This window comes from Cavia porcellus, unplaced genomic scaffold (assembly GCF_034190915.1).
Source record: "Cavia porcellus strain 051 isolate PalLab524CR breed Dunkin Hartley unplaced genomic scaffold, mCavPor4.1 scaffold_11, whole genome shotgun sequence".
Classification (NCBI taxonomy): Eukaryota; Metazoa; Chordata; class Mammalia; order Rodentia; family Caviidae; genus Cavia; species Cavia porcellus.
In genome coordinates, this window is record NW_026947494.1 from 27,299,232 (window position 1) to 27,321,985 (window position 22,754).

Consider the following 22,754-nt stretch of genomic DNA (forward strand, 5'->3'; position numbering starts at 1 on the left):
GCCCTGTGACAGATGTCTACCTATGATGTTTTTTATTTTCCCATTTTGGAAAGAAACAAGAGAAAAGAAGGCGTTCCTGTCCATTCATCTTGCTCTGTGCCCAATCTAAGGCATCTCTTAGACTTCACCCTGTCCAGTGCTAGCAGCATCAAACTGGAGGTGCAAGTGGGCAAAGCCAGGTGAGCCACTCTTGCTATGCATCTGGTCCCCCTGCCTTGTGATCCTATGACTTTTGGACCATACTTAGCTATAGGCCTTAGTGGCTGGACTGGCAAAATGTTCTGGAAAAACCAGTCAGTCTGCCTGGTGCTGTAAAAACAAGTCAGCATCATTCTTGAGTGGGAGGAAGAAGAGGAGTTAATCTTCAACTCTGCCTAAGGATTAAGAAAGATAAATTTGGATTAAAACTTTTATATTTATTCCTTGAGAGTTTTAGGATTTAACCTAGACCAGTTTTTAAAAATAGGGCCCCAAGATAAGTGAAGGTCAATTTTACACTTGGAAGGGTGCCAGGAAGGAAAAACTCACCATTCTGGGGACTTAGTCCTGCAATTCAGAAGTCATGGAGGAGATAATTGTATTGGATTAAATACTATTGTAGACTGTGTTATTTCTGGAAACGGGGTAGTGGAGAAGAGACAAAAGAATGACTCCCAGTATGACATAAGAAATAAATCTCAGGTGCAGAAAGATAATTAAAATCAGGAGCTTTCCTAGGGTGGACCTCTAAGCCTTAGTAGAACATGCTTCTGGAGATAAAAGCTATGACTGGCTCAAACTGTATTACTAAACAGAAAATGAAACCCGTAATCAAAGTACTTGAATGGCTGCTTTTTAACTTTTTGAAAGGCTAAGAGATAGCCTGGGAGTGTTTCAGTTATAAGGTTTTGGAACTTACTTTCTAATAAATGACTCTGAATCAAAAGTTCTAAAATTCCAGCCAGCAAAAGAGATCTCTTGCTTCTTGGGACAGAGGCAGGTAGGTAATAGTCCATGAGAAATCTCAGCTGTAGGATAAAAAGGTGTTTAGGGCATTTTGGATTCTTTATCTGGTCACCTAGGAAACTTTCCTCTGTAGCAGTGCTAGCTAGGTTCTATTTAAACCCTTTATGAAAAAAATATATTTCCAGGTGTCTGTAATACACTTAAGAAACTACAGATTAAAGTCTGCACTCGTTGTTTCTCATTAGAAGCAAATGTTTGATTTAAGAGTGAAATTACATCTCTCTCATTTATAGATCTAGTTCATAGATCTGAGAAAGGCTTCTAAAGATCTCAATGTACTTACAAGTTTCATTTGAAAATTTTCGTAAATCTTGCTTCATCTATTTTAGGTCACTGAGAGAAAAGAGGTACACAAATATAGATAGTTTTAAATTCCTCATTTAATCCTGTATGAGATATTTATTGTTCTTGAGGAGCTTGAATAAAATTAGTCAAGGATGGATACAGCCTCCTGGAGGCTTTAATTATGGCTAGTCCAGAAATTCCATCCTCAGGACCTGAAGGACCAGTAGGGGAAGCCTCAGACTCAGTAACAGTAGGCAAGGTTTTTATTAAGGTTGTCTTGGAAATCTTGCCTTCAGGTTCCAAATATCTAGGAAACTTGTGGCTCAGTGATAATGGATGCCTTAGGGTCGGAGGTGTCTGGTTTTCCTGTAGCTCACATTTACATTTGAACACAAGTAAGGATTATTTCTTTAGTACAAAGAAAGTTTTGACCAGTTTTCCTCTTTCTTATAATACAGTTCTAGGTATGAAATGGCATCACAATCAGTAGTTCCCTCTGCATTCCATCTTGGCACTAGGGAGTAAACTGCTGTTTTTCAATATGTTAGGGTCAAACTTCCACCAGTGCTTATGAATACATTCCAAAGGTGTAAGAGATTTTGACAATGAGCTCCCTAGCAAAAGAAATGCAAAAAGAAGGAACTGGAAATTTAATTTCTATATCCTCGTGGCATCCCTTGAGTAGATTCCATTCCAGAGCAGGTGGATGCCATCTAGAGAGACCCCAGAAGATAAAATTTGACCAGTCTATCCACCCTTGCACTGGTGTGTAATTTTATCTTCTCAGGGAACTCACATTATTACTTCTGTAGGTGGTAGTGTGTTTATAAGCACAATGATTGGTCTCAGTTGTAACAGTCACATATAAAGAAGAAAGCATTGCTTAGCACTAAACTATTACTTTACCATTGCTTTCTAGTTTTTTGAAAGAGGATAAATACTAAAAAGTGAATTGGGAGTAGTTGGAGTGCTTCTCAGCCTGCACAGGGGCTTACTTCTAGAGACAAATAATCAGGTAAAAATGGCTCAGAAAAAAATCCTGCTGTGAGTCTTAGGGCAAAGAAGTCTCTGAAACATTCCTGTTATTACCTAGTCACCTTGGCAACTTTTTCTAGCAGCAAGACAGGGCTATACCTTTTAAGTCCATTAAAATTTTTTTATATCTCTGAAGCTTATGTGTTAAACTTATATCAACCTAGTAACCACAATTTACATGTTAGGAAATGCATTTATTAGTCTTTTACACACACATGAAAGAAAAATTGCTGACTAAAATCTGTTTTCTACTCTTAATTAGCATGTGTAAGGCACAGGTATAAATCATTCCCCATGAACTGTTTTCCTTTGTGAAAGGCAAACAGTTGTTGGAAGTTGCCTCAGCCTGTGGTGATCAAATGACAGTGTAGTTCTAAAGTTAACTCTCAGAAAGTTGGGTAAAACTTTGAGGCAGTTTCTAACTTACTAGTACAATAGAAGGGTGGACATTTTTCTAAGGGCTACCCAGTTTGGCAGTCAAGAGCCAGTTCCTACTGAGGAATCTTTTGATATCCACCAGACAGGAGGTCTGGCCATGATCCCTCAGTTGTCCTCTGCTTTTGCTGGTCTATGCAATCAGAGATCTGTTTCCAGAAAGGAATTCAGCTGCCTGTCTGGTCAATGTTCCATTGGCCACTGGCTCTATGGGATTCACCAGAAGGTGCTGGGGAAACCTTTTCTCTGCTTTAAGAATGGCAACTGCTCTAAGCTCATTTAACTAGCTGTCAGACTAACCACTGTTGTCAAAGTTCTGTAAGAAATAGGTAAAAATGAGCAAAATTTATTACATAGCACTTTATAAGTTTATGTAAAAGTTTCAAAATCTACAGTCTATCAAAGTATTTTCCTCTCCTATACACATACATGAACTAGACCTAGGAGGGGAGAGAGAAGGTTTGAGGTTCTCCACCACGCCTGGCTGGCTAAATGTGTTTTGATCCTTTAGGTATGGTGGTTTGGAAATAGCTCCTTCTGATTTTATCCAGCAGTTGGTCCTTTCCATGGGTTTCAGGTTAAGCCTCTCTAGGAAGACTGTTGCCCAGAACATTAAGCTGAGACATAGTTCTTATGTGTGTTCTCCTGGGCAAGCAAAATTCTGATATCTCATCTGACCCAGAGACAGGGTATGTATTCCTTAAGTAAGATGATTTTCCTATAACCAACATTATCAATTGCTCATTTTCTATGGGTTTAATTTAAAGGTTCTTAGTTGTTTAGTTGTAGGAGGAAAAGGTTGAGTAAGTTTAGAATTCTCCTTTCTCTAACTTACATGCCTCCAAAAAGGAAAGTACAAACTGGCAGGAAAAGATAAAAAAATAAGACCAAAGAAAGGAATTCTTTTCTTCCCACAGGTGAGTTATTGAAACAACTGACCCGTGAGTCATCATTCTCATCCTGGAAAGGTGAGAATGGGGAATCTCAAAAGCTAAGATTGCTTCCTTATCAATGGAAGATCAGGCCAGAAAGGAAACTAAAGCAAATCAGGATTGACATTTCCTATAGAGTGTAAAGCAGGATTAGGATCAGTCTGTCCCAGTGAAACCTGTCCTTTAAGTTTTAAGAATGTCCCCTGACCTAGTGTCTTTTAACGGGTGGAAGGAGTCATGTGGTTTATTAATAGACATGTGTATTTTCTAAGTATGAACTAGGTTTCATAAAAAGACCATTTTACAGCATTTCATATCAAACCCCATTAGGGAATGCTCTAATATTATGTTTCCCTACTGCTGCTATCTAAGATAACAAATCACAGCAGTCAGACAAGTCAAACAGGTTAAACAAGGAACACTAGTAAGTTCAGCAACTAAATCCAAAATACAGCATACACAGAACAGGGATAAAATGCCCCATCAAAGGGACATCATAATCTTCCCATATTCTTGACTTAAATTTATCATAATTTTAACAAAAGACAGTGCATAAAAGAGACAAGGCCTAAGCAGTTGACAAAGACAAGGCATAAAATTCAAGGATAAAATGTTTGATTACCTAAATGAGTTGTAAGCCAGAATTTAGTCAAAATATTTTAGGGGTGCCATGATACCAACATGAATTCTTACCTCCTTTCAAGTATCCTGGTGGGATCTTCATGTGATATAAGGGTAATGCTAGATGTCAAATACACTGAATTTGTGTACCCTGAAGTTGAAGAATGGAGGTTAAGAGTAGGAAAATTTATTGGAGAAAACGAATGGGGAAAAGGGATGGGAGAATGGGAAACAGGAATTGCTCCTATGAGACAGGAGGGGTCCTTGTTGGGTTGCCTGGTAATTTAAAAAATTGTACCCAAGGCTTGAAAAGAATTCAAAGGGAGTCATTGAAACATGAATGATGTGTAATTTGAGATAATTTGTAAAGTTTTATGCATTTGAATATGAGAAATTTCCCAGTTAGAAAGTCATTTCTATGTCAGAATTTAAGGTAATTAATAGTCTGCAGAGTGATAGGATTCAGATTGAATTGGTTCTCACTATTTTTCCTAGGCAAATGGAAAAGCCAAAAAGAACAAAAACTGAAGAATATTTTTGTAGGTTGGATACAGAGCAAAGAATAATATTTAGTGTTGAAGGAGTCATCAACAGCTGAATAGGAACAATGTCAACTTGATGAAATAATTTTCTTTATTAATGTGAGAGTAAAATTTGATGTCACAACATAATCACCAAAAATATGGGAGGGCAAGTATCAAGAATTTTCCTGATGTTTTCCTCATGATATTCTATTCTGTTTTAGTCCCATGCATCAGCTGTCCAAGATTTAATTCTAAGTGGAATTGTATTGGTTGAAAAATAATAAAAAATGCTATCCCATAACCTTGCACATAATAGTAATAGAAAATTTCCTTAGCACCTTTAATTCTTATTCATAGCGTGATAAAAGATAATGCATTGATTTTTTAAAAGAAGAACACATACAATATTTCTTATTAACAAAAATTAATCAAGAATTAACTTTGAATGATGAAGTGCTGGTAAATTAATACACTAAAACTATTTACAATGGTATTTAGGAGTTTTGATCTGTTATATTGCTTGTTTAACCAGAAATTCAACATGAGCATATCTGAATGTTCTCAAAATTATAATTTTAAAACTATCCACATAAATATAAATTCTTTCTGAGGTATCTCTTTTTTCCCTTTTGTGTTTCATTATTTTTCCTCTAAATTTTGTTTCATAGTCATCTTTTCATTTTCTGAATTTATCATTGGCTAAATGAAATTTTAAGTTCTAGCACACTATTTTTAAAGAATGGAATGTAGAATTGGTGAAAAAATTCCTCACTGAAGAACAAGCTTTTTATGGAGTTTGTATTTTAATGCTGATTTAATTTGGAGTATAAAATGTTCAACATTTGATACAAAAATATTAGAAAAATGATTTGTATGACATGTTTTTAAAATCTGGCATATTTTTGTTCTGATAATGTTGCTGCTAATCTTAGCACATCTGATTGTTATGATCAGAACAGGTTAACTTGGGTCAAATCATATCCCAAACAAATGAATGTCTGATATAATAGAGTCAGACTAATAGAATACCACAGTCCTTTACACACTATGGATGTTTTAACAGGTTGTTGAATTGAATAAGAGTTTCAGGCTGTTGGCCCAACATTTTTATAGCCTGAGTATGTAATATACTAGGATACCTCTTATTTTCTCTCATTATTTATGGTAACGTCTATGATCTATAAATTAAATACAGTCCTCCCAATATAATAGTCTGTGCTTCTTGTTTCCTACTCTTTTTATCTTCAAAGTCCTGTGCCTTGTAGAGCTCTCTTACATCCCCCACTATTTTTATTACTCCCTAAATTGACGCTGTCTTATTCTCTTTAGTTCTCAATACTGGAATTTCTGGAGGAGGCTGATGACTGTTAAGGGCAGACATAGGGTGATAGACATGAGCTCCTGCTCTCTTTGACCCATGGGAGGAGACAGAATATTGAACAAGTTCTTGTCTCAGGTTTACTGGGGAATCCCTAAGGTTGGGAATCCAGAGCCTATATCAAAGTGATTGCCAAAATGTTTCCCCCAGGGAGGCCATTGTTAAAAACAAGCATTATACAATAAGGTCTGTTGTAATCAAGCAGTAGATGATGCCAAACAAATTACACATGAACCATATTTTTTGCAGTTTTAAATTTACTTATTCATTCCATAAGCATTTATTGAACATTTACCTGATGTATTTTTTTAAATCAGGAATTGAACAAAATGTCCAAACAAGAGGTGCTGTTTATTAATTTCCTATGGCATACCAAGCATTTAGCTTTTGCTTTTTCTTGCCTTTACTTCTAAGACACCAGGACAATATCTCCACTTTAAAAATGAGAAAATTATGCCTGGTATGGTGGCACATGCTTGTAAACCCATACTCTGCAGAACTGCAAATTTGAACCCAGCTTGGGCAACTTAGTGAGACACTGTCTCAAAACAGAAAAAAATATAAAAGGGGCTGGGAATAGAGCTCAGTGTGAAAGCCCTGGGTTCAGGTCCATGGAGAGAGAGGGAGAAAAGGGAGAGGAGAAAAGAGAGAGAGAGAGAGACAGGGAAAGAGAGAGAGAGAGAGAGAGAGAGAGAGAGAGAGAGGGAGATGAAGGTCAAATGGATTGGACGGTAACTGCAGACCTTCTGGTGAGCCTCTAAATGCGTGTTCTTTCCACAGTACTCCACTCTGCTCTGGAGACTGGATCCCAACTCAGACACATTTCCTCCTTATAAAGAGAAATACAACTCTGTGATCTTGAACTCTAGGAATGCTGTTGAAACTCAGATGGGAGAGCAGAATGTCTCTGAGGCTTAGGGCTGTTGCTGAAGGTTACTGGAGAAAGTAGAGCCCTGTGCATGGTGCTGTAAGCAAAGTGCTCTAAAATTCCATTTCATATATGTATGTGTCTTCTCAAATCCTTTTTGGAAGAACATAATGTACAACTAAAAGAAAAGCAAACAGTACTGCTGTGCATGAAGTCGAGGCACACTTGGTTTTTTGATGTAATGTTTGGTTTTGTAACGTGATAATGTGCATTAAGTAACTTGCCTGTAAATGTATAACGCACACGCTTGCATTTCTTATACTGGTCCTGAAGTTAAATCACAGACCAGCAATACATTTTTCAGGAGTCCTTCTAGTGTTCATCTCAGAACATCTGCAAACAAATGAAAATAGGACTGTAGTGGATAGAAATCTAAGAGGACAGTAACACAGAAGCCTTCTCAAAGGCCACATTTAGTTGCAGTTTCTGATGACAATGAATCATAAACCTAAACAAAATACATAGTTACTATTATCTTTAGTACTGGCAAAAAAATGGAGATTTATATAATAGGGGAAAAGGGCTCAATTATTAGAGTCTGCAAGGAAAGGTAAAACCTAGAGGCAAAGTTTTAATTTAACTGTTTGTATCCATTAGTTATTTCTCCCATTTATTGAGTAGTTTTGCCTGAAACATGAACTCTGTGTTAAAAATGAGAATTTCAATATTCATTCAATTACAGAAATGTGTTTGGATTATTTTTAATGTCCTTTCATCTTTTCTGCCTCTAAGGGGAAGTGTGTTTTCAACAGTTCTGTCCCCAGAAAGTATTTTCTTGCAGGCCACATGATTCACAGGGGTGATCTTTAGTGTCACTACAGTCCCAGCCAGACAGGGAAAAAAAGAGGCCCTTTGAAAATCTGATGTGTGCTTTACTTTTGTGGTCACATCCAGGGTTCTGGGGAGAAGACTACAGAGACAATGGTGGAGAAAACCTCATTCTGATGGCATTTCTAATACATTTCGAAGAATCATGTGTTAGTTTCTGTGTATGGCGCTGCTTTTCCTGGTAGTAGCAGAGTAACGTGGCCACAAATTTCATTTCACAGCTGGAAACTAAGTAGCCAGATATGTTCTAGAAAACGTGCCTCTATTTCAGTAGCTTAAAGTAAAAAAAAAAGTCATGGTTTATGAATGTTGGAGAAAACATTTCTAAATCCTATGGAAAGTCTGTGAATTTCTGTATCATCACGTGAACATTGTTCCTTTAGGTTTTCAATTGCCTAACTTTATTTTGCAGCATTTCTCCATATTTTTTTTTGTTTACATTCAACAGTTGAATCCAGAAAGGATTTTGAATGTGAAAAAGGCCTCTTTTTTTTTTCCATTTTATGTTTTACAGAATTGGAAGGAACAATGCTTAAAAATTGAGTTCAAGAGATGTTATTTCTATTTCCCCTCTTTCATCTTTCTTGTTTGCTTTAACTTTTGTGTGTTTGTTTTTGAGGGTCTTACTGTGTAGTCGAGGCCAGCCTTGAATGCTCTGTGGACCAGATCTTGCTGTGATCCTGGTCTCAGCCTCTCAAGTACTGGGATTACAGGCATGCACCAATATGCTCACCTATTGTTTTCATTTTTTAATTAAAGTGTTACAAAAGTCTTATTATAAAATGATGCTATTTTCAGCTTTAGTCTGCCTTGTAACCTGAATACCTAGCTAAATATAACATAAAAGATTTGAAGCAAAGAATGTTATTACTTAAAGTGCCAGGTAGCAGTTGGTCCACAACCTTCTTTTACTTGGTACAGTAGGTACTACATGGTTTATTTGTAATCCAGTCTTATTTAACAATATTCTCACTGGCAAAGCTGTATTTATATATGTCATTTATACTCTTTGGGCCTCAATTCTTTAACTAGAGAATACAAGGTATCAGGCGTGGTGATTTCTTTCTTCCGTTATTATTTTATATTTCCTTTTCGTGCCCCCGATTGAACCCAGGATCTTAACACTGAGCTGCATTTCCCAGCCCCTGTAACTTTTTATTTTATTTAAATTTTAAGAACATCTTGCTGTGATTTGCTCAAGCTGGGTTTGAACTTGTGATCCTCTTGCCTCAGCCTCCCAGAGGGCTGGGATTACAGGTGTGTGCTACTAGGTTTTATATGGGTGATTTCTTAACTATTTGGAACTCCAAAATCACAGAGCTCCATTTTTACAGAAATTTTCTGTTGACTGCAAAAAGTTTGCTTTAATGAAATTAAACAAGTCCATAACATTAAAATTCATAATATACTTGGTGAGCCCTTCATTGTAATCTTGTGCTTATTTGCATTTAAAAATTTTTCTTTAAGATCTTACTCTCTGCTCTTGGCAGTTTTAAAGGGGGTGTTTTGAGGGTGACAAGGACGCCAACACTGGCTTTTCTCCTACTGTTTAGTTCGGGCCTCTTCTCTGCCACATTGCGTCCTGTCGGTGCCGTTTCGCCACAGGCTGGAAGTTGAGAGCTCCCATCCAAAGGCCAGGCTCACCCTAACGTAATCGCACTGCCCTGCTGTTGACCTGTGGGCGAGGCTGGGCAGCGCCTGAGATGCGAGTGGCATTCACACCCAGTGCCACTGAAACCCCAGACTCTCCGAGTAAGCCCACACCACACACTGCAGAATCGTATCTCCATTGGCTGAGGTTCCCAGACACTGGGCAGAGCCGGGAGTAATAGGAAACCTTGGTCTTTCAGGTCTCCTGGCAACTAGCTGAAATCTATTAAGCCTCTTGGAATTCAAGATTTAGCTGTTGTCTTGTTTAAAAAAAAAAACCACTATAACTGTGATCTTATGGACAACGTCTGCCCGCCTATGACTTCAGAAAGGAGTTAGTTGCTGTGAAGCACAAAATCTCAATTTCCAGTGTGTGTGGAATTAAATTTTATTATAGATGCCTCTTCTACTAATGTATAGCAGCTCTAATTAAATTAACGAAAATTCTCTCAAGAGTTAGAATCTCCTATTTACAGTGAAAATTTAGGGATTACACTGCAATTACCTGAAGTCTAAATGACCCAAAGGATGATGAAATGTTACCCGTAATTACGTTTACGCTGCCACAGAGGGCGATAAGCAGAGTGCAGTTAACGGCGAGGAGGGCTGGTGCCCAAGGTTGCCACATCTCCGGAAATCTCAGTTTGCCTTTTCAGGGTCACAAAGGACAGCTGGGGCGATTTAGGGCTGGGTGGGGGTGAGGTGGGGGTGGCTCCCGGGAGCGGGTGGTGGTGGTGGAAAAGAGCCTGTGCGCGTTTCCACCGTAAGGGGGCGTAGATTTAAGACTATGAACCCGGACGCCCAAATGAAAGAACATTTTAAAACATTTTCAATTTATTTTAATTTGCGGGACTTAAGCGTCAGAATTCTCTTGTGCAGTGGAGCACATTTACGTTGCTCATGGCTTCTGTGTGTTACCACGTCCAGCTGCGCGGAGAACTCCGGCGATGCTCGTCTGGAGCTGGACGTCTCTGCGGCCGTTTCCACCTCGTCTCCCCTGCCGTTGTGGCGGTGACCAGGGCAGGACGGAGCCTCCGGGGCAGGACCTTTCCTGGCATCGCAGAATCTCGAGCAGGGTGACTTGCGCTCCCTGGAGCCGAAAGAAGCTCTTGGACCTCCTAGCGCTCGGGTTGGAGGGGGACTCTCCGGGGAACGTTTTGGGGAGACAGTCCTCTCACTTGCTGGTTTAACAAGCAAAAGCCCTGAGGACGAGTCGGAGATGGCTTTCAAGCTTTCTGACACCTCCAGAAGCCGAAACGTTCGCTCGCCTTTGGAAGCAACAAGTTTCCCCTTCCCGCATTCCGCGCGCCTGCGGGGGTTCTGCGACGGGGACGCGGTGGCCCCGACACCGCCTCAACTCCGGGGTGAATCGAGCGGCCCAGAGGGTGGGGCTGGCGCAGGGCCGGGGGAAAGCGAGGGCGCGGGAAGCGGCCGGCCAGCTGGGCACGCCAGGTCCGCGTAGGAGCCTGGGTTCGGGTTCCCTGACCGTGCGCGGGGGACCAGGAAGGTCAGTCAGGTGCCCAATCAATCCCAGTCTGCGCGGCGGGAGTGCGGGTGGCCGAGAGCTCGAAAGAGGTGAGACCCGCAGGACCCAGGGGTTTTTGCTCCGAGAGTAGCAATTTTGACAACTGCTCCTTTTCCCCAATCCTGCCTCTTGTGCCCTGGGTGTGTGTGTTCGCGTGTGTGAGTGTGAGTGTGTGGCTGTGTGTGTGTGAGTGTGTGCCTGTGTGTGTGTGTGTGTGTGTGTGTGTGTGTGTGTGTGTGAGTGTGTGGCTGTGTGTGTGCCAGCGCATTTCTTTACTTTCAAACACATTTCCTTTTTTAAAGCCCTGAGATGGAGAGCGCAGGGCCAGGGGGAGGCGGGGACCCCAGTGGCGCGCGGCGCATTGGGGGCTCCCCGCGGGTTCAGACCTGGGTGGTGGCCTGTTTAAGGGAAGGCAGAGGGGCAGTCAGGCGGGTAGTGGGGGTTAGGGACCAGGAAGCAGTGGGCAGGGAAGGGGTGCGGGGAGGAGTCCTGATGTAAGAATGTTAATGAGAGGCTCCCCCAGCCCAGCCCAGCCCCACCCCTCCCCCTCCCTACCCCCATCCACCCCACCCGCAGGAACACAAGCCCGGCCTCGGTGCGCCTTGTGTGGTAACGCGCTCGGCTGCTGCCACACTATTTAAACGCGGGCTATGGATCCGGGAACCCGCGCGAATCAATGAGATCAAACGCGGAGGAGATGCACCGTCAATTACAAACACTTGGACAAGTCTTTTTTTTTTTTTTTTTCTTTTGCAAATACGCTTTCAAAGGCAACCTTAGCAACGCCCAAATAAGAAGCCACCTCTAAGCCAAACAGCAAATGTATAAAGGAAGGGCGAATATATACTTATAATAGTATAGATGTATATTACAGACGCACAGGTTTACACTCGGTGAACTTTTTCTTCTTTTTTTAATGCTAGTGACACTGCAGAGGAGTCTTACTATCTTTTGGCGTTAGGGAAGGGGGCAATCTGTTTCCTTAGGGCGCCCAAGGGGGCGCAGGGACCTCGGAAAGGAGAGTGGGGAGGAAGGCGGCGGGCGGGTGGGGGGCCGAGGGCGAGCCGGCGGCCGGGGCGAGCGCCGCGTCGCCGCACCATGCCGTCCCTGCTGCCGGTGCTCACTTTCTCCGCGCACGTCCTGCTCGGCTGGGCGCTGCTGGCCGGCGGCGCGGGCGGCGGTGACGGAGGCGGCGGGGGCGCGGGCCCGGGCGGCGGGCGCCGGGAGAGAGAAGCGCTGCCGCCCCAGAAGATCGAGGTGCTGGTGCTGCTGCCCCAGGACGACTCTTACTTATTCTCGCTGGCCCGCGTGAGGCCGGCCATCGAGTACGCGCTGCGCAGCGTGGAGGGCAACGGGACCGGCCGGCGGCTCCTGCCGCCAGGCACTCGCTTCCAGGTGGCCTATGAGGACTCGGACTGCGGCAACCGCGCGCTCTTCAGCCTGGTGGACCGCGTGGCGGCGGCGCGGGGCACCAAGCCCGACCTCATCCTGGGGCCGGTGTGCGAGTACGCGGCGGCGCCGGTGGCCAGGCTGGCGTCGCACTGGGACCTGCCCATGCTGTCGGCGGGAGCCCTGGCCGCCGGCTTCCAGCACAAGGACACTGAGTACTCGCACCTTACGCGCGTGGCGCCTGCCTATGCCAAGATGGGAGAGATGATGCTCGCCCTGTTCCGCCACCACCAGTGGAGCCGCGCCGTGCTGGTCTACAGCGACGACAAACTGGAGCGCAACTGCTACTTCACTCTCGAGGGGGTCCACGAGGTTTTCCAGGAGGAGGGTTTGCATACATCCTCCTACAGTTTCGACGAGACCAAAGGCTTGGACCTGGACGACATCGTGGGCCACATCCAGGCCAGTGAGCGAGGTGAGCAGGAGCGCGCCCCGGGGCCCGGACCCTAACCCAACCGTTCGCCGCCGCGGTCCTTTGCTGAGGCTGGGGGAGCGCGCGCAGGGTCTCGCTCAGGTCGCGCTGCCTGAGCGCGGGCTCAGAGGAAGGTCGCAGTGGAGGAGGTACCTAGAGGGTCCTGGGGAAGTGAAGGGCTCTGGACAAAGGGATGTCTGAGCCCACGCTCTCCCGTGCCCACCTCTGACAGGTGCTGTCAAGCTGCCTACCTCACCCCCTGCTTTGCCAGCGCGGGGCTCACGGTTAGGGGAGCACGATCAGTGCCCTGCTCTAAGGTCTGAAGCGCGCCAATTCCAAAAGAACTTGTGGCCCAGCCCATTCCCGACGCGCACCCACTCTTGGTGCGGAATCCTCTGCTCCGCTGCCCGGTGCCGCCACTAGTCTAGTCCTGGCCTCCTGGTTTCCCGACTGCTCTTGCCAGAGACCCTAGGTTTCTTTTAAAGGCTCATTGTATCACTCTTCTCATTTCTTCCATGGCTCCTGTAGTTATAAACAAGCTTCTGTGCTTTCCACAAAAATGCCTCGCTGTGTTTGGACTCAGGCGACACCCGTGTGCGTTTGTCAGGGCAGGCTGCAAAGCCCCCAGAGCTATGCTTTCCGCAGGGTGGAGGTGGTGCTGGGGAGGCTTTGAATTTCTTTTCCACCTGCGGGTCTCCCCTCACATTTTCTCTGGGAGTCTTCGGGAATTTGAAATAATCTCCGAACTGGACAAAGAGCGCAATGCTGAGTTGGGTTGGTGGCTGCCGCTACACAGAGCCGGTAGGTTAATTGGGAAGCCCCCTGTGCGTCTTGTTTTACTGGAGGGTAGACTGCAAGAAGGCGGGCTGAAATCCCAGCACAGTACAGGACTCTGGTCAGCAGAGTCGGAGTCGCGGTTGGGGCGATCAAAGGACAGGGAATCCCACCCCTGCTTTTCCTCCGCGCGCACGCGCCTATAATGCCAGCGGTGCAACCTGGGCAAAGCTACCTGATCCTGGTGTCACCCAAGGTGACCCAAGGGAACCCGGACTGAGCCAGGCCAGGGGTTTATTCGTGATTTGGCCGAGCATTAGCGGTGGGCGACAGCGCAACTCGAGGCCTGGAGCCTCAGAAACAGGTGAGATTGAGCAGGGCGAGAGCTACAGCCAGTGAACACACCCTCGAGACCGAAGAGGCAGGGGGTTTGACCAGGGGGGTATAAGCTGGTTTTGAGCTCTTGAACTCCAGGTTGCCTGCACCGAATACCTACCAGTTCAGCTGACTCCGAAAAAGGGCTTTGTACCCAAAGGCAGCTGCCAAGTCGTCAGCCCGGGATTACTTCCCTCCGCACCCCAAGCCCCAGAGTTCCTCTAGCTGTTCTGGGTCCCCGAACCTATTACTTCAGCTCTGGGCTTTACAGGGTCGGTTGGGGTTGGGGGGTGTGGCGCCCTACTGCGAGATCCATGCTTTGTGGAAACATCCGCACTTCCATTGCCCTGTTGGTCCCCGGGGCTTCACCTCACTTGGCCTGGGATGTAAGGCTAAGGGCATCTGTCTGTCCAGATGAGGGCGGATGGAGGCCAAAGGACCTCTCAACCTCACAATGGAGGTCAAGGGCCATGAGGGCGCGGAGCCCTGGCCGGCCTGCCGGCCGGGTGCCTCAGGCGACAGAGCATTTGCATAGCATTCTGTTGCTGCGGCCCCCCCCATTCCCCAAACTCTCAGAGCCTTCTAGACGTTCCCAAGTCTCTTTGCTTTTTTCCTTCGGACTTTGAATTTAGAGGTGAAAATATACTGGCTGACGTTTATATTTTATTGATTTTACAATTTTATGATTCTTGCTCTAAAACGCATTTCCAAGAGTGATCCGGCGGATATATGGAAACAAAACAGTTTCTTCCCTAAATTGCACCTGTCTGTCCTCCAATTTTTTGCTCTTAGAAAAGTTGCTTGATGACAAACTTTCTTAGAGGATCTTCTAGGAGCACACTGAGTCTTCACTTCGTAGTCAGCAGTTAATGGGCCAAACAGGGATTCAGTATATGCTTCCGATGGAGTTTGTGGTTGAGCTACTCACCAGCTGGTGGATCTTGGGCCGCAGTTGAACCCATACCTTGGGCTCCTCAGGTAAAGTAGTGCAGGGGGGCCCACAGGGCTTCCTAGTTCAAGGAGCTAACCCATGGAGTGTGCTGACTCAGGGTCACAGCAATCCGAGGGCTCAGTGAACAAATGAGCTGTTTCATCTTAGGGGTGATCTGTGCATTGGTGTCCCCTCTTTTTCTATAAGGGGAGACTGCCACATGGGAAGCAACCCTGGCCTGGAAAGCAGATGTCCCTGGAGCAGGAGCCTCTGCTTCCATATAGCTCTGTGGCCTGTGCAAGTCCGAATTCCCTCCTCTGTGAAACAAGGACTCAGGAGAATAAGGCCTCTTCAAGCTAATGTTCAGTGACCCTATTTTTGCTCACCCAAGTGTAAAAATGTAACTGACAACGTTTCTGCCTTTGAAAATTCCTTCTTAATCACCATGAACAAGAGCATGCTTTAATCTTCTTTTGGAGAGAACATTTTCAGCATTTTTTGGTCTTCAAGTCATCTGTAAAGCCAAATTATGAATATTTGAGGCTCTTCCCTGTAAAAACTGATAACTCCATCTCAAATGCAGTAATAGTATGACTAAATTTTCACTTGGTTATGTGCTGTATTGCAGAAAAAAATAGGGGCATTAATTATTTTTCATTTTAGGCACCCAAGTTAATAATTTAAACATATTTTCCTTTTATGTCTTTAGTTGAGATCACTGAAGTACACATCTAGGAGTGTGTTTTTAAAAATACTGACCTTTCTTTAAAATGGGTTCACTTATACAGCTGAGGACCACTGTCAGTATTCCTCAGTATTTTTAACAAGACAGATGTAGAATTGGATATTTTTTCAAGCTATGAAAGCCAGCAGTTGTTTTATTTATGTATGTGCAGAATTAGAAGTATCCTATACAAGCTTTGTATGAATAAGAGTTATTATTTTAGTTAACATGTCATTGATCTTGTCCTGAATAATGACTACAGAGATACGGGATTTTGAGAATCACTTACTTTTGGTAGTCTAGAGTAAAGGAAGGCCTGGTAGATGACTGAGTGGTTGATCAGCAGAATTTTAAGGCAGAGAACTCACGACAAGTGTAAAACAGTGCATAGCAGTAGAAAATAGCACTGTAGGCGTCAATGTAAAAATTCCAAAGGCCTTTGGAGTAGATAAAAGATACACTCTCTCTTTACAAATGATATCTATTGCTATGTAGGTACAAGTTGCCAGAGAAATCGTTTTTTGGAAAAAATAAATCGTAATTTATTTAAGTTAGAAAATCACACATCTTATGAGGAAAATCTTTGTCTCCAACTTCCCATTTTTTATTTTCTGGAGGCGTCAATCTGCAACTTTTGTAGCTGTTTCTGTAGGTGTTGGAGCTCTTTGGAGCTGATCTTCTGTTTGCCTTTTTATTTCTAATATTCTACTTTTGATCTTTTCAGTTTCAGGTCTTATTTCTTGGTATCCCAAAGGAAGATGACAACCGAGTTGTCTTCTACTGTCTGTCAGCCACACATGGAAACTTTCCTTCTGATATGGCTATGTTAAAATTTTTTTAGCTCGTATCGTGTCATTATTATTTTTATTATTTTAAATGCTGAAGACATGGAAGCTGAGCCATGCAGGCTACTCTGATGGCACTTTCTTTGTTGTACTAGTGCTTTCCTTTTTGTTGATTTGCTAAGTTTCCTGTGGATTCATAGCTAAATCATCTAAGGCTCTATTTTAAGCTCCTGAGCTTCTCTAGTTTAATTGTTTTTAAAGTACACTGTACAGTTATCATTCTGGGCTCATTCTTTAGTGTATTCCTAGGACTCTAATCATCTCTTTCTTAAGTTATATCCTTGTATGTTTCTCTTTCTCTCTTTATGCCCTTGTTTTAGTGGAGCATATCCTCTAGGAGCCTTTCAAGAAAGGATGAATGAAAGGTAAATTTCATGACTGGGAATATCTTCTCACCAGTTGTAGAATTCTAAATTGGAAATTGTTTTCCCTCAAAATTTGACAGCATAGCTCCCTTGTCTTCTAAATTCCAATGTTACTACTTGGAAACTTGAATTTACATGGAATTTGAATGTAATACTTGTTATCCACCATTCTGGAAAGTTCTAGAATCTTCTTGCTCTCAGTGTTTCAGCATTTTGTTATGATATACACTGGTGCTGGTATTTTGCCTTATGCTCTTTATAAGCCCCTTCTTTCTAGAAAATCATGTCTTTTAATTCTGGGAAAATCTCTTTGATGATTTTACCCCCTCCTTTCATCTGTTTTTGATTTCTAGTTTTTTGTTACTATATTTCTTCAATTGATCCTCTATTTTTCTTATTTTCTTCTTGTTACCTATATACCACTTAAAACTCTTCCTTGGAGATTTCTTTGACCACTTCCAAAATTACTCCTGAGTTTTTGACTTTTGTTTGTTTGCATCACATTTTAAGCTTGCAGAACATAGCACAATCTGTCTTGCTTCCATGAAGAAACATTCTTTTTTCCCCTCTAAGTTAGACTTAAATGGAACATGGCTGAAGGAATAAATGAAGAATGTGAAAATATACTTTTTATTGTTGCTAAAACTCACTGGAGAATATGACTTAGCTATGTTGTCAACAGGACTGGTTTACTGTTATTTCCTCCCAGAGTTAGGCAGGAACAGCCACTAAATCAGATAGGATCTTTCAGCTGCGGGTCCCCCATCCAGAGTGAAAAATACAGCCTGTAGAATGTGCTCTCTGCATATGAGGTATGATCTAAAAATACACTGAATGCCTAATTTTAAAAATTGATTGCAGTGAAAGACATATTGCCATTAATTGCCCTCAGACCTCCTTCCCCCCAGCTCTTAGCCCATCAGCTGCTGCTTTATGAAGCCATCTGAGAGTCTTCTTTTGTGAAGTGTTTTTAGTTGTGCTGTGGTGAGTACCTTGATGTCCAAAATCAGTTCAAAAAGTTTACCTTTCATGGTCATTTTGATTTTGGGGAAGACACATAGCGGGAGGCTGCCAGACCCAGTGAGGAAAGTGGATGAGGAAACATTGTAATGTTTTTACAAACCTGTCCTTGTCTTGAATGGCACTTGGAAGAAGCATTCACTGTACTTTTGATGACAGCACCTGAAGACCTGCACAAAACAGAGCTTCCACACCTGCTTCGGAAAGTGGCAAGACCAGGATAACTGTATGAAAATGAGTTTGGAGGAGTGTTACGGTTTGTGTCTGGATGTCCACCCGAAGCCTCATGTGGTCATAAGACTTTTGCAGCAGTGGCTGAATCTAGAGCATGTGATGTTGGGGTGACAGATATGTGATCAGTTCACCAATCGGTTTGGCACTGCCCTAATCCCAACACCCTAGATAGAGTATAAAAGGGGCAGAAAGATACTGTTAAGCTCGGCAACCTTTTGCTGTTGCCCTTATGATGTTCCATCCTGCCTTGGAGCCCACTAATTATAGACCTCTATCAACTGTGAGCTAAATAAACCTTTCTTCCTTTAACTTTGGGTATTGGATGCTTTGTCCTAGCAGTGAGAGAAAATTAACTAAGACAAGGGTGATAAAAAGCAACTTCGTTTGTGGTGCAATACATTCTAAAAATTTAAACATTCACTGCAAATGTTGATCACATCTCATATAAACACATCAGAGTGGGGAAGCAAGAGGACAAAGCCTAGCATGCCCATGTTTTCTTCCTGACTCACCAACCAGATTGTTTGGGGTAGAAGAAGAATAAAGACTCCAAGGAATGTTCACCCAGTAGAGATGCAAACCTGAGAAGGGGAAACGATGTCCCCCAACTCAGGTGTGATGCCTGGAATGTTCCTAGTTTTTTTTGATGTCTACAGCTAATCCTTTACATCTTGTCTTTTGCTCCCTCTGGAGCTTCAATATGCTTCAATAGTGAGGAGGCATTTATAGAGGACAGTGTGGCAACAGATGGGGAAGGATGGCATGGAGCATCACAAGTCAAAAGAGCAGGACAAGCCAGGCAAGGTGGCACATTCTTGTAATCCAGCACTTGGGAGACTGAGGCAGGAGGATTGCTATGAGTTTGAGGCCAGCATGGGCTACATAGTGAATTCAAGGCTAGTCTGAACTACATGGTGAGACCCTGTATAAAAAAAAAAGCTGGACAAAGAAAAGTATAACCAGAAATTTAGCACCACACTATCGTCTCCTCTTTTAGAAATTTAATGGCTTGACCTCAAATTAGTAGTTATGTACTCAGCTACTGTTGGTTACAACAGAAACTGTTTAATTGCTACTTACGCAGTTTTCAGGATTAGTTGATGCTGACTTTCTGTCAGTTTTACTGATGGGGTGGGTGCTGGCAGCTAATATAGTTTTCCACAGCACACCACACACTTATACTTCTCCATGTGGCTTTCATGAGTTGTATTATTCCACATGTACTTGTATTTAATTCAATTAAACTGTATAAACTGTTGAAATATTAGCAGGAAGAGGAAGCTATTTCATCAAAAACATTTTGGACCCTTTTTAGACTGTATAAAGGTAAGTTACTAAAACTGCTGTTCAATTACGCACGAACGAGACAACTCTAAAAGTTTGACAGAATTATACAAATCTGGAGTTCTGCACTCTACTTTGCCAGTGTTATTAGTAACTTGCTTTAACTAGTTGATGGGCTTGGTTTATTTAAGACAGAACTCTGCCCATGAACTTGGAAATTAGGATTTACATTTGAACATAAACTACAAGGTCATCACAAAATATGATATAAAATAATTGAGGTATGCTTAGATGGTTCTGTGACACTCTTGCTCAGTCTAAACAGGGACTACTAATGTTTTAAGAAGAACTGTATCCATCAGGAGGGCGCGGTGGTGGTGGGATGGGGAGAGAAGGAGGAGCTGGGTCAGAATGTAAAAAGGAGAGAAGCATCCCAGAAGCCAGTTTTGAGCAGATCTATCTGGGACCCAATGAAAGTTGTGCTATGGCTCTAGCCACAGCCTGTTCAGACCTGGGCCAGGTACATCAGTCAGATAAATGCTTAGGTTTATCAATGCCTGGTGCCTTCTGGCACCCGAGTCCTCTAGTAAACCTCCCTAATTTTGATTTCATCTTCACTAGCATTTTACTGCCTATAATTTGGTCCTCTAGATATTATGCCCAGGGCATAGGGTGTGTTACACAAATGTATTTATGATTATTATAGCCCCCCTGGAATTCAAGCAATCTGAAATGCAGATTATCTGAAGGCAATTGATGTGGGTTATTAAGAATCTGCCCCTAAGCAGTGACTCTGCTTCCTGTGTGCTGGTGAGAATCAAGTCAAACATGTGAGGACTGAGAAGTGAACTCTGGGCTATGAGCAGCTGATCAAAGAATGTTATGGGCTGTTTAATGGACAGGGAGTCGGAGCTCCCTGCATCCTCCTGGAGATGATCACTGTTGAGACCCATACTCTTCAAACATGTTCGACCTTGGCCTCTTGGTGACTGTTTCGTGGGACACGTTGGTTCTTTTCTTTTTTTAATTGAAAGAGCTAGAATCAAATTAGAACTAACACAGGGGCTTAGGCCATAATGAACAATCCAGAGTTTCTCTGAGAATTTCCTTATGAAAGCATCTTGAAATTTGACTATTTATCCCCAGTGTAGAATTGTACTATGAAAACACAAACAACATTGACTCCAATATTCACAGACCTTTTGGGGATTTTGCCTTATTCAAAAAGCTTGTTCTTTGGGACCACTCCCTTGCACATGAAGTCCTTTTGTAGTATGAAGTACCAGCGTCTGTGTCATAAATGGGATGTCAACAAGAGCCAAACCTTCCACGCAGGTTGCTAAAGACACTCGGGCTCTGTCTGCTGCTTGTTTTATGTCTTTTAGCACCCATGCTTTTACAAGAACTTATACATTTTGGAGGGCTGGCATGCATGGTGATAACACGGTTGACAGCACCCAGGTCTGGGAGAGTCACTTATTTGCACAGTGTGCAGGCAGAAAGTACAGAGATTCTGCTGTATAGCGAAGACGTGGAGCCTGCAGAACATCGGCAGTGACTGGACAATGTCCAAGTCCCCACTTCACTCCACCCTGTGTCATTCTCAGGTGGCAAGTGACCTGGGCTGCTTAAAGCCTCTCAGATCTGACAGTGTGGACATACACTGAGAGAAGACCTAGCTTCCTGTTATCTACTTCCCTCATCTGCTGAGAAAACTTCAGCATAGCGTGGCACCTCGTTGATTCACCTGTGACAGAGAGACACCCTGCTACACCCCCTCACTGATAGCCAGAGAATGTTTTCCCTAAAGCCACTGAATTTGCTTTTTCAGAAAACATCCTATTAAGCATGAAAAATAGTTGACAGTCTTCACCATCTTATATTGGAAAAAATCTAGAAATTTATTTAAGTTTTTAAAATCTAACTTTAAAATAGTTTTCACACTTTTGGAAAAGATATAAAAAGACACAAAAAAACCTTTATATAGCTTTAATCAGGTTTTTGCTGTATGTGCACTAACATTCTAAATCTTTTCTCCTTTTCCTCACTTGTTGTCTGTCTGTCTGTCTGTCTGCTAACTGTGTCTGTTTATTGATATGTGTATACATACTCACACATATATATGGATACACATAGAAGATGCTGCCTTTTAATGAACCATTTGAGAGTAGGTATCTTTACCCCTAACGATTTGTGTGTCTATTAAGAGCAAGGATGTACACTTACACAGGGTAGTGACAAAAATGAAGAATTTTAATGTGAACACATTCTATTATTTTGTTTATAAACTTTAGTCAAATCCTACTGTGGTCTCAATAATACCTTTTATAACAAAGGTTTAATTTATTTATTTTAAGGCCCAGAATACAACTAAGTATCATTTAGTTTGCTGTTCTTTTAAATCTCTTTCAGTTTAGAATTTTTTTTGTGTGTGTGCGCGCCTGTCTTTGCTTTTCATGAAATTGGCCATTTATTTATATATTTAATTAATTTAAAAATAAAGTCCAGAGGTTTATTTAGCTCATGGTTCTGGAGGTTGGGAAGTCCAAGACTGAGGGATCACATTTGGTGAGGTCTTCTTGCTGTGTGGACTTTGCAGAATTTTAGGGCATTGAGAGGCGTTTCATGGCAGAAGGGGCACATACAGAACCTAGAGCTAACTGGCTTTTATTAGTGATCTTTTCCCATAACCCACTAATCTGTCAGTACATAAATGGATTAACCCACTCATGGGGCAAGGCCCTCATAACTCAGTCAATCCTTAAATGTCCTCCCTAATCTTAATTCTTTTTAAAATTTTTCATTAGTGTATATTCGCAGTCCTGGTTACATTCACCATGGGAGTTAGTATATATACATAACATGTCTTAATTATTATTATTATTATTTGTTTTTTTGGGTACTGGGAGTCAAAGTCAGGACCTCATGCTTGCCAAGCAGGTGCTGTGCTGCTGAGCTAAATCCCAGGCCCTTAATTACCTTTTTTGATCCCCTTCCTCTCGTTTATCTCCTTCCCTCTATCTCTTGGTCACCTTCTGTTTCACAAAAACTATGTCTCCCTGTTACCAATGATCTGTCTTCTATTTTGCTGTGTATTTATTACTTTTGCAATATTTAAGCTTGTGTGTCTTCTTTATTTCACTTAACATTATGAGAAAACAACCATTTCAAAGATCATAGGCCAGCCAGAATGGC

At 42.7% G+C, this 22,754-nt stretch overlaps 1 protein-coding gene across 5 annotated transcripts in view; it reads left to right on the forward strand.

Annotated features, from left to right (window-relative positions):
- The first annotated feature begins 10,825 nt into the window (after positions 1 to 10,825).
- Npr3 (natriuretic peptide receptor 3) overlaps positions 10,826 to 22,754 on the forward strand; it is a 65,782-nt gene continuing 53,853 nt past the window's right edge. For 2 of the 5 annotated variants that reach the window (XM_023565267.2, XM_063258041.1), the window contains exon 1: positions 11,203 to 13,010. In XM_023565267.2, coding sequence (XP_023421035.2) covers positions 12,245 to 13,010 — 766 coding nt within the window. In that variant the 5' untranslated portion in view covers positions 11,203 to 12,244. The other 3 variants (XM_063258044.1, XM_063258042.1, XM_063258043.1) reach the window with 3 other exon arrangements.